The sequence below is a fragment of the Ciconia boyciana genome, chromosome 10 (assembly GCF_034638445.1).
Source record: "Ciconia boyciana chromosome 10, ASM3463844v1, whole genome shotgun sequence".
NCBI classification, from domain to species: domain Eukaryota; kingdom Metazoa; phylum Chordata; class Aves; order Ciconiiformes; family Ciconiidae; genus Ciconia; species Ciconia boyciana.
The window spans coordinates 32,020,165-32,032,418 of record NC_132943.1 but is presented as its reverse complement, the minus strand read 5'-3'; the positions used below and the strand labels follow the sequence as shown (position 1 = coordinate 32,032,418).

The following is a 12,254-nucleotide window of genomic DNA, read 5'->3' as shown; positions in this document are numbered from 1 at the left end:
TAGCAACATCATTACTAGATGGTATTTTTCTGGTATAAGGAGACCACAGAAATCTTCATCAGATCTTCAGTGGGAAAATGAATGGAGGAGAGAACCACAACCAAGAAAGAGTAGGAGCCACTCCGTCATTCCGTCCTCTAGAAAGCAGCTAACTGCTGCCTCTGTCTCCCTTTTCACCAGTCAACACACAGGGAGTCTTCAGACAGCCTGCACCCACGGCCCGGTATGGGTCAGGGGCACCCGGGGCTTGGCCTTTACTTACAACTCCAATCTTCCACACCCCACGCCCCTGCACAGAGAGAACAACTTCTGAGCGGCATTCTCTTGTACTCACTCTTTTTCAAGGACAGATCATCAAGAGCTGTGGGAGAAGCACTCCACATTTTCACAAAGACGAGATCACACATTTGACAACTATCCATTTGAACATCATTCTTTTAGGAACATTTGCTTTTCTCAGCCAGCAGGTTACATTAATCTAACAGTTTTTAATAACTACCACATCTTCAGCAAACAAGTCACGAGGTCGAGGAACAAGAGTTAGCAGGTACACCCCCTCTCAGGTATGCACAGTACGCCTACTTTGTTCAGCCAGTTAGCGATATTTTGGGGAGAGAGTGGAAGGGACCTGCCTACAGGCCGACCTACTGTGTGTGGATTCACTCCTTATGAGCCAGCAATCCATGCTTTTGGGGCTCAACAGGCTGAATTGCTACAACATTACATACACAGAGCTACACTGGAGAACCAGATACTTCTGCTAGTGCAAATGCATGTGCTCGCTTAGAGGTGTTAGCCAAAGAAAGCAGATTACATCTGCTCTCCAAAGGCTGAACTGGCTCCCGGTTCACTTCCGGATGCCATTCCAAATGTTGATTTATAAAGCTGTATGGTACACGACTAGAGCCAAGGCTACCATAGAGAGGATCTCTCTTTCCCCATATGATACGGCAGAAAGGGCACTTATGCTTACAGCTCCAGGACTCAGATCCAGAGAAAATGGAGAGCCAGGTTCCCTCAGCCTCAGGCCTTCGAGTACAGTTAGGTCCCTTTTCAAGAGGAACACAGCTGCAGTATGCACCCAGCACAGGGCCCTTCTGTCTACAGGGTTTTCATCAGAAGACTGAGATGGTGAAGTAGCTAAAGGGTCGCAGAAGAATCAGTCCCAGGTAGCAATGGCTAAAGAGACCGAATACTCCTACTGGCATACATGTCCACAGATTTGGAGGGGCAGAAAAAAAAGGAAAAAAACACAAAGTAGCACAGCTTTTTATTTTGAAGGAGAAAGAAGTGGTTTTTACTACTTTCTACCTGTCTATGGCATTCTCTGAGCTCAACTCTTTGGTAGGTCAGTATGACACTGTGATCACATTACTATAATCAGGAATGCTCAAACCAATGACAGAAACATTACATTCATTATTAAGCCAAACCCAGACACTCAGATAATGCCTAACTTCAGCTTTACTGTCAAGCTGTACGCCTACTTATTGCGTACTTGCTCATAGCAGCCCATATGAAGTCTACCATCCAGACTTCTAGCTTGAGCAACAAGCTTCACTTAAAAAAAAGGGAAAAAGAAAAAAAAAAAAAGCCCACACTTCTGTTACTCTGCATTTTCTCCAAGTCTAAAAACTGGTAGGGTGTATGACAGGTCCACCTCATTTTTCTTAATGATGTTTTTATTATTCTTTCACTCAATTAAAACAGAAATGGATATTGCATCTTCTGACTGTATAATTGTTATTGTAATCTGTTTTCGATCACTGCTTGGGAAATGGGTCCAAAACAACATAAACTATCCACAGCCTCAGAATACAAGTCATTTTCTTTTACTACGATACTTAAAGAGACATCTATCATGTTGCTCTGCTAGCATGTTTGTATTATGGCAAAAAAGTTATTTGTAAGTTGGGAAAAGACATTATGAAAATCACCTTTTACTCCAAAGTATTGTATAACTCATAATTTATAACTACATTTCTTAATAACCATTCAAAATAATAAGACTGGAAATTGTGCACATCTAATTTTAATATATAAATAATGGAAATGCATATAAACGAAAATATGCTCAAAATATGAATTTATATTACTCTCAAAAAATAGTCTGGTTATAGTTTTGAAAATGACATGCTTCGTTTCCAATATACGCCTGTCAGCTAAATTTACGACAAAACACTCCCTGTGAGTTCAGATTACCATGATGGTAAATACTTCTATGCAAGTTTCCTCACTTATCTGAAGTTTCTGTCCAAATGCAGACAAAGTCAGCAACTTCTAGAGAGTGAAGTGTCGGCCATACACAAGTAAAGACAGACTAACCCAGCCACTTCTCAACATTATACAAATAGAAATAGAACATCAGAGGGACAGAGAGAGAGAGAGAAAGCAACCTTGTGGCTGTATGTGGCAATACAAAAATGGTTTTTGATGCAAGAAACTCCCCTCCCGACATTTTTTGCCAGATTTAGTACTTTTGAAAAGGTTTACTGTCAATAGAGTGTCTTTTCATCTCAGCGTGCATCTTTGGGGAACAAATAAGGAGGGAGGATATTTAAATGGGAGACATTTCTACTGCACTCTGAAAAGGCAGTGGGTGTTACGGTTATCTCAAGAGATGCCTCAGCTTCATCTAAAATATAGGCTGACAGGTTATTTTTATTAATCTTTTTCTGAGCTTTTTTACCTTGCTGAAATTGCTACTAACAAGGTACAGTTGTGCTCAGACTGTTTAATATTGCATGTCCGTCTGATACAAGGACATCAGTTAGAGCAAAATGACTGACAATTTTTACTATTAGCCAGGTAATTTTCTATTTAGAAAACAAGTCATATGCTTAAACTTTTATCTAGAGCTACCTGTCTCTTTTCTTCAAGTTATTTTTGTTCCCTTCATACAAATAATGACAATCCTCTCTTCTTCCTGACATCGCTGCATGTAACACCAATAACCATTCAGCATTTGCCAGGAAATTTAAAATATATCTTGAGTTCAGACACGAGATCTCTGCCCTAGCATCCGGCTTAGGATACTAGCAATGCAGGGCTCACCCTCCGTCTTTTAAGCAATCCTGTAAATTATTTGTGTAGCCTTATTCCAAGTAGAAATGCCTCCTGGAAGAAGGTTTTACGTAAGTCCTCAGATATTAGCAACATCAGTGTTCCCATCTTCAAAAATCAGAGTAAGAATTACACTTTAAAAAAAACAAAACAAAACAAAACCCTTTCAAACATTGCCTATAAGGGTTTCACAATGTCAGCAGCCTTCTATTGCTAATAGACAAATGCTGACATCTTGGCATATTTGTAAATCTTCGGGGAATACCAACTAGTAGAGGTATTTAAAAAGAAAAAACAACTTAAAATACTAGTTTACGGGGTTTTTTAAGTTTTCTAAAATAAAGGAAATAAAATTGGAAATATGAAGTGAAACATTTTTCCCTTACTAATATTTGGATCAATGCAAATGAAGATGGGGACAGAGTACACACAACAGCTGCATACATGCTTTTGTACAAAGCGCAGGAACTCTGGAAAAAAAAAAATCTTAACCATAGAACTGCAACAATATGCACAACATGACTTGCTGGCTGAGAACATATCACACATTAAAGCAGTCAACACTTTGTGAATGGCCACAAGAACCTCATCTAGAGGGGCTAACAATTCCCCCCAAATTAAACGGCAAAGCATATTTTTTGTGTTCCGTACCACTAATCAATGTAAACTCATTTGTATGTAACCCCACAGCAGAGATGTCGCTGATGAGCATTCTGCAACAAGTACGAAGCTTGTTGGAGGGCAATTTGTTTTTTAGTATGGCTAGAGGCTAGAAAACATTTCTCAAAAGCCATCAAATACTCAGCCGCCTTTTGTCTGCTGTGACTATTTCTTACATCTGCGTTAATGACACATGTCATCGTGGGGACCAACGCATCTGACCCGGGACATTTCGTACAGTAGGAACCAATTACCACAAGACAATTTTTTCAAAGCTAGAAAGGGCATCGGTTCCTCGTTCAACACAGCGGGCTGGTTTCAAAACCACTTTGAGCTTCAAAAGGAGAGCACGCTTGTTCGGTAGTTACAGAGTCTGAATCAGGCACAGGTTATCTTGAACAAACCCCCATCGTATCAATTCAAAGGGACTTGGTAATACTTTATACCTTGAAAAACTGGGCCTTTAATCCTAAAACACAGCAGCAGTTACTAATTTAACCAAATTATGATGAGGGATGGTAATTAAAGGCCTAACTTATCTATGCCTTGCAATTTGGGATTCGAAATAAAATCTTCCTAAGTTTTACAGATTTTCAGTTATTTTGAAAAGTTTAAAAATAAGATTTAAAAGCAGGTTGGGGACTGCTCAATCACAAAAATAAGAATTTTCCTAAATGGGTCACACAGCTGTTTGGCGAATATAAATACATGACTGCAGTAAAACTGTCTTTATTTTACAACATCATAGACGCCATAGTGTATTACCATCTTCTGTGTCAATGCGAGTGACAAAAATCTTACTGGTCCAAGTATTTTACTTAAGGTCCAAGTCACTGTCGTGGCCCTTTTCCTCCCCATTCCATACAGACAGCTTTAAGGAGAACAGCGATAATGGAAAGTAACTGCAAAAATAAATATTCAGACTGGCATCTCCATGAAGAGTATTAAACTCAAATACATTAAAAGGTATTTTAAAGTAACTGATACCATCTGAAAGTCTGCGCTACTAACGAGATATTTTAAATATGACATAGCTGTCTGTTGAAATGACAACTTGATTACAATTACATTACGCCAGTTTTTTTCTACTTTTAAATCTAGATAAAATACTCAGTACAGTAAAATAATTTAAACAGAATATAAAGACTCCCAAAAATTAAGTATTTAGGAAAGGAATCTTTAAACCTCACCTTTAAGTGTTTATTCATAACAATAAAAGTTTAATACTGTTTTTCTTCCTTCAATGTCCGAATCCTTCGTCTAAATTCTGAGTGAGAAATATGTCACTATTCAATTTCTTGAAAATACATTTCCTCACCAGCGTCGTTATTGTTTTTAATATGATTTTGCCATCTTCTTCAGGCATAAAAACAATTCTGAGGAGTCCCTGACAGAATCACCTTAACAGGAGTTTTCAGACAAACGCTCTATAAATAATTGACAGTAAATCTACTCTGTTCTATCCCAGTGAAACTAAGAAAAGGCCGGACCGAATTTATAAAGCGGGGGGGGAGGGGGGGGGGGGAGGGAAAGAGAATTAACATTGACTTTTTCAAAGATGTTGGTTTCTTTTTCTTTCCTTTGGTTCATGATGAGAATAATAGCATCTAGTTAACTAACGTGGCCATGGGTATGGGGTGGGGAGGAAGCGGGGAGATGACTTGAAACACTTAGGAACTGCTGCAGAAAAAAATAAAATCTTACTACAGCTAATCTTAAATCTTGAATTCAAAATTGTCGGTGGCTTTCTGCAGATGCAACTTAAGAGTTCCAAAATTACTCTAAACATCAAATTATGCCTAGGTCACTGAATGGGTGGATACCCTATATTCTCTTTAATGCATATGTTCAATTGCATGTATATTTTAACCAACTGTGTCTTTATTTTAATAACAGACCAAGTACTGAAAACACATAAAGAACTACTATTTTTCTACCTCAGCAAAAATCCAGCTGATATGCTACATGACCCTGCAGGAGTGACTGCTCTGTTTATTCTATTTACATGACATAATCTGATTGGAAAAGGGGGGTTAGGGGTGGAAATCAGCAAAAAGACCAGTAATTCATTTTTAACCATCGCTCATGAAAAAGAAATCACTGTCTTGCTTTTCTTACTGTTCCTGTTAAATTAGAGGTCTCTTCCTCATTATGTATCAGAAACGCGTAAAATCCAAGAATTTACATTTCCTCATAATCCCTAATTAATTATATCAAAGTACAAGGCAACATTTTCCAACTATTCTGCAACAGATAAGACATAAAATATATTCACATACTGCTGGTTCCTGAACTAACAAGGATTTGCGGCTTTCACACTTCTGTATCTCGATGCATTTAATTCTTTCAAATAGCTACATACTTCTTTCAGGCAGCAGGAAGATATTCTTCATCTAGGATCTAGGCAGGAAGACTACCTAAAACTTAACCTTTCACTTTACTCAATTCATAAGGACAAGTGAAACATGCTTCCCTACTCCATTCAGGATGCCATTTAGAGTTTAATGTTAACTAACCGCTTAGAACAGAGGAGTAAATTTGATCAAGCTGTACTCTTCCATCTGCACAGAAGTGGATTTTCTCTCCTGTAAAGTACTTTAAATCCTTGTAAAAGACATAAAAGGTAGCACAAACCCTATGACATTTTTGCAGAAATATTTAGAATGGATTTTCTCAAACAGCTCTTTAACCATCCTCAGTCGGCATTTCTGTCGCCCCAGAGATATATTAAAACAGATTTCTAACTACACCTAAGCAGACAAGACCGTGATATATCAGAACTTTACGGGGCTTACAGCAATTAGCAGCAAGGCTCCAAAGAGTCACGGCATCCACATTTCTGGTACATCTGACTGTACGAGCATGGTAACCACAGCTACAGGTTAACATCCCAATCATACAATTTAGTTTGAATTGTCTGAAAGTTTTCTCCTCCACTAATATTCTGTAAATTAAATCACACATTGTAACAGTCAAATGAATAAGAATGTATTGCTATCAGACTGCGTCAAACTAATCTAACCAGCAAATTTTTGTAATAATTTCCTGCTCCAAATTTGAATGTGTGTCTTGGCTATATTTTGGTTCGATGTTTCCATTTCAGCAAAACCAAACTTCAAAACAGCTCATTCTGCATACTGGCATTTTAAGTTGCATTCAGAGGCTTTGGATGCTTATTTCTACACTCTTCAAAAACAACGCATACATATATATATGCACATCCACTCATACACAAACAGGTTCATGAATTGCAATCAACAATTTTGTAAATATAAGTTTCCTAGCCATTAATCATCCTTTTTTTTTTTTAATCCTTATGGAGTGAATTACTAACTGAGAGGAGACGCCAATTCTAGTAAGTGAATGTTACCCAACAGGGATATAAAGCTGTCAACACCATAGTGCTCTTGCTTGCTCTAAACTCTCTCCCAGGCTTCATATGTTTTTTAAAGCGATATTAGCCTTTTTTTCCCAGGGACCTTTATAAAACCTGCCTCTCTTGAACATCTGAGCACTTGTGCTTTATTACATACAGGTTTTAAAACAGACGGGTTAGATAACTGCTGAAACATTTTAGACAGCCCTGGGTTAGTCAGGCAAACCAAAACTGGACTCTAACACATTGGACTGACGCTAACAACATCGTAAACAGTACCGAAACTTTTAAATCCCCTATTAAACACAACCTTTAAGACCCCATTTATCTTTTTAGTGACCTTCACTAGGTTATTACAGCTGCTGTAATGGCCCTTTGAATTAAGTACATTCAGGTTAGGAATAAAAAAAAGGAGAGTCGTAAGGCAAAATTTCTCATGAGAACAACTGATTTTCTGTCTGCACTACAAAAGCTTAGTTTAAAACACTTTTTCACTCATAAATCTACAGAGAAAGCTAAAAACTCCTACAGCACTATAATATTTATTTCTCGGGGAAGTCACTGGAAAAATAACTGTAGCAAACACTACGATTATAAAACTTGTTACCAAAGGTCATCAGTCTCATCATAGCACCAGTTAGTTGAGAGCTTATTGCTCTCTTCGCAGGGATTATGTTCAGAAACAGGTATTATTACACCAAAAAGCCACTTGACAAGTAGGAAGGAATTTCAGCATTTACATGTCTAAGGCCCAAAATGAGATGAAAAAAAGAATTGCTAGCCTCTGTCTGTGCTTTCAAAACCTTTAGATATACTTCATAGAATTTAAAAAAAAAATCAAAACTAAAATAGTCTCTAGTTTCCAGTGAAGTGTTTCAATTTTTTTTCCCAAATGAATTTCACATTCAATAAATAGTAGCGCTTTTTAAATCTTGAAAAATAAGAATAAACTGAAGGATGGACAACTGAAGCCTTAGATGTCATTTCACTATGACTGTCAATAGTTTCCTTTTTAATCAAACACTAGGAACAATACTAAAAGAGCCTTTATTAATATTTATTTGAAGAGAAGTTTTATACTAATTTGCCAGTATATTAAAAGTAAGCCTTTCCGTGAACGGCTACAGCTGCATTTCACAACTCAAGTGAAAAAATTACTAACACCGCAGTGATCACTGCAAAGATACAGACTTCCAGAAACGGTGCGATCTGCATTCAGAAAAAGATCATTTGGTCACACAGGTTCTTAAAGATCAAGCTTGAAAAACAGCAGCAGAAAAAATATCTGGAAATTAGCTATGTTGATTTATCTTGAGAGCACTTCCAGGAGGAAAAAAAAATGAAATCAATTTTAAACAGCACCATTATCTTATTAAAAAAATCTGCCTTAACTGATTTAGTATTGAGTATTATAGAACCTAGGTAAGTATTCAGACAAGAATAATTTTCTTCTTGCTTTCAGTATCAATAACGAGTAATGAATAAACTTTATTATGAATAGCCTAAAACCAAAGAGATTGAGACTGTTTAAAGAACACCAGCTAAGGAAAAGAAAAGAAAAAAATTTCTCCTGCATTTCCTATTCCCCCACACTTTTACACTCCAGTCTACACCAACTCTGTAAATGAAGAGTAATGAATGAAAATGTAGGCTCTTAAAAGTTTGCTTTCAGAAATGAGAGTCTTTGTCTTAAGTGGAAGAAATCTTCTATAACTTAACAGGCCAGATTCAAGCTGAACCACCGATATAACTATAAAAGCCGGTGAATTTCTCTTGGCTAACACAGCTGCACTTACAAAACAACATATATATCCCAAAACATTTAAAAGCATTCCTTTAAAGTATATTTCTATAAATGCCCCAAGGAAAAAGATTTTAGCTCCAGTTCTAACACTCTCTTTAAAATCAAGCAGCTATAATGCCTCAGTCTCGAGAAAGGCATCCAAAACTACACGTATTACTTTTTATATGATTGACTAGTTAATTTTTAAAATTATTCAATAAATTATTTCTCCACCAATTTGTAAGTGGAATACTACTACAAGTCTTCACTGCAAAGCTGTTTCTTCTTTTTCTGTACATTAGAAGAACACGGAGAAGAGGTTTAAAAAACAGACATATAGTCACCCAAGAAACATAAAAAACTGGCGAGATCTCTTACCCTTCATTAGGTATATAAATGAATCCTATGTTTTTAAAACAAAATCAAATCTGCAGCCCCTTAGCAAACTTCAGCAATTAGGAAGCCTATTGAGCCAGAGGTCTAAAACAAGCATCTAATGGTAAAATCGCTAAATAAACCTCACGTAATAAGAGAGTCATGTGACAACCGTATCGAAGTATCTCTTGAAATGTCATTTACACAAACTCTTTGTGTATAAACAACTACATGTGTGTGTTCCCACTCTGCACATTTTAAAACACAAATATAGAGAGATTTTTTTTAAAAAAGGTAAAGTGATTTGTGGCCTGCCCTGCAGTATTACGCTCACAACATCAGGCTAATTTCAAGATTTTAAAATATATTTTTCCTGACACGAGGTTGCACTGCATTAAATGAGACAGCACCAGAGTCAAGATGAAAAAAAGGGGGCATTTAGGAGAAGTGACTGGGAAGTTTAGCTGCTTGGAAGAAAAGGGAAAAAAAAAAAGCAACCACGCGTGTCACTGAAACATGCTCTAAACACAAAATTGGCCAGCAACGAGACAGCGAAGTAAGTATGAAAGTTAAAGTATTCTAGAGAATCGCAGGAATGCTGCAAAACTAATGCTCAATAATTTTGCTAAAAGAGCTGAACCTTGGACGTGTTTTGCCCTGTCCTCTTTTCCAACAACTACTACAAAACACTATTTACAGAAAGAAAGAAAAAAAATCCCTAAACGCAAACATAACCGCTGCCATTTTTTCCACCCTGGAGACCCTATTCTCAGAGCTGTGACGGTGGCTGTAACACACCTAACTCATGTCACCCGCATCCCTGAATGCAGCCAGGCTGCTGGTACCTAACCTGGAGGCGATGCCCCCTTTTGTTGGCGCTGCCCAGGCCCGCCGCCCCGGCCGCCGGCGATGCGCGGGGGATGCCCGCGGGCTGCCCCGGCGGCGATCGCCCGTTCTCATGCAGAAAGCGGCGAGCGCAGGGCCCAGCTCTCCCCCCGTTACCCTCCAGCAGGATTAGGCCTGGCCTTTTGTGAGCCGCCTAGCTGGAGCCCGGGCCTCGGGGTGGCCTCTTTAGGAGGGAGGCCTTCTAACACGCCGCAGACCTCGGCAGAACTCCTTCCACGGACCCCTAACACCGCAGCGGGGTTGAGCGGCTAAACGCTCTCCGTGCAAAGCGGGCCAGCTCGCCAGCTGCCACACGACCCTGCCGGCTCCTCCGCGCACGGTGCCGACCCGCCCGCCAAATGCCACCCCCGGCACGCCGCTCTGCGCGCCCCGGCCAGCGGGGCCGCCGCGCCGAGCCGGGCCGAGCCGGGCCGGGCCGGGCCGGCCGGCGGTGCCGCCGTGAGCGCGGCCGCACGGTTACCTCCCACGGGCTTGGTGACGGCGCCGTTGGGCCTCCCGCGGGTGCCCATGGGGCTGCCGTTCTGCTCCAGCCTGGCCACCTTCCCCGGGGGGGGCCCTTTGACATCGGGGCTGCCGCTGCCTCTGTCGGGGCTGTCCCGCAGGCAGGGGCTCTCACTCCTCCGCTCCATGCTCGGAGACGCGGCTCCCGCTGGCAGGTCGCAGTAGAAGGAGCACGGACCTAGGGCGAGAGAAACAAGGGGCGCTTCAGCGGCCGCCGGCCCGCGCCGCCGCCCGGCACCGGGCCCCGCTCGCCCGGGCCCCCGCAGCGCGTCCCCCGGGCGGCGCAGCCCAGTGAAGCCGGGCGCGATGCCGCCCCGCTCCCGCCGCCGGAGCCGTTCCCGCTAAAAGCGGGCGGTTCGGCCCCGACCCAGCCCGGCCGCCTTACCCGCCCGGTCCGCGGGCCCGCCGCGGCAGAGACGCGGGTCCCGCCGCCCGGCCCCAACCTGCCGCGGGCGGGAGCAGGCAGCGCAGCGCCCCGGTGCCCATCGCGCCGGGCAGGCCGGCAGGCAGGCAGGCAGGCAGGCAGCCCACCCGCCCGCCGCAGCCAGGTGCTGCGCCCCGGGTCCGGCCTCAGCCCCGGCCCGCCCCCGGGGGCCGCGGGGAAGAGGCTGCCAGTCCGGGCGGCCCCGCTGGCACGGCCCCCCCGCGCCGGCCAGCTGTGCAGGCACGGAGCAGCCGGCTGCTGGCGAGGAAGCCTCTAGCGAGCGGCTCCCGGGAGCTGCCGCTGTACTTACTGCTTATAGCCTGTCTGTAAGTTGGCTGAGTTGGGCTCTGTCCATGGATCAGAAGTAGAGAATCCAGGGTGGAAAGTTTTCTTGTTTCCTCCTCTCACGCCGCTTTCTTCCCTTCTACTCCTTCCCCCCACCCCTAGCCCCCTCCTTGCCCTCCTCCGGGGGTGCCGAGGCGGCGGGGCCGGGGCGGCTGCCCGCGCTGCGCGGGGCGGCAGGGGCCAGAGCCCCTTCCCGGAGGGTCCCGGGTGGCGAGCGGAGCGGAGCGGAGCGGAGCGGAGCGGGGAGGTCGGGGCGAGGGGGCGGGGAGCCGCGGGGCCGCCGGCTGCGGCGCGGGGGAGAGGGAGCCGACTTCTCACACCTTCAGCGGAGAAAATCAATACCGGGGGAGACGGGGGGAGGAGAAGAGGAGGGAGCGCCGCTCTCCCGGGCTCCGCGGCGGCGGCGGGTGCCTGGCGGCGCGGGGAAGCGGCGGCGGCGGCCCCCGGTGTGTCACTTTCAATCGCTCCCTCCTCTGCCAGCGACAGCAGCGGCAGGAGGGACTCGCCACAGAGAGCGGAGAAACGGTTATTAGTTGCGTTGAGTCATCGAGGCAGAGTGAGTCCTTTTTGGGGTTGTCCTTGGTTTCGGGTTTGGTGTGTGTGCGCGCCTGTGTGTGTGTGTGTGTGTCTGCCTGTCTGTCTGCGCGGCGTTCCCGTCCCAGGGCTGTGCATCCCAAACATCGCCACCCCTCCTCGCCTCTGACACCCCTCCCCCTCCCCGCCCCCCCCCGCAAAAATCAAGTCTCGGTGCTATCTCGGGATCGGGCGCAGACGGGCGCGCAGCAGCCCACCTCCTCCCGGCCCGGCCCGCTCCGCCCCGC

General features: G+C 43.7%; 1 protein-coding gene across 2 annotated transcripts in view; it reads right to left on the bottom strand.

The window, feature by feature from the left end:
• SATB2 (SATB homeobox 2) overlaps window positions 1-12,051 on the bottom strand; it is a 134,571-nt gene extending 122,520 nt beyond the window's left edge. Inside the window, exons 1-2 of one of the 2 annotated variants that reach the window (XM_072874513.1) lie at window positions 11,399-12,051; window positions 10,624-10,842 (exon numbers count right to left, since the gene is read on the bottom strand). In XM_072874513.1, coding sequence (XP_072730614.1) covers window positions 10,624-10,792 — 169 coding nt within the window. In that variant the 5' untranslated portion in view covers window positions 10,793-10,842; window positions 11,399-12,051. Of the gene's footprint in view, window positions 1-10,623; window positions 10,843-11,049; window positions 11,182-11,398 lie in introns of those variants that run through there. The other variant, XM_072874514.1, reaches the window with a different exon arrangement.
• Window positions 12,052-12,254: the final 203 nt, after the last annotated feature.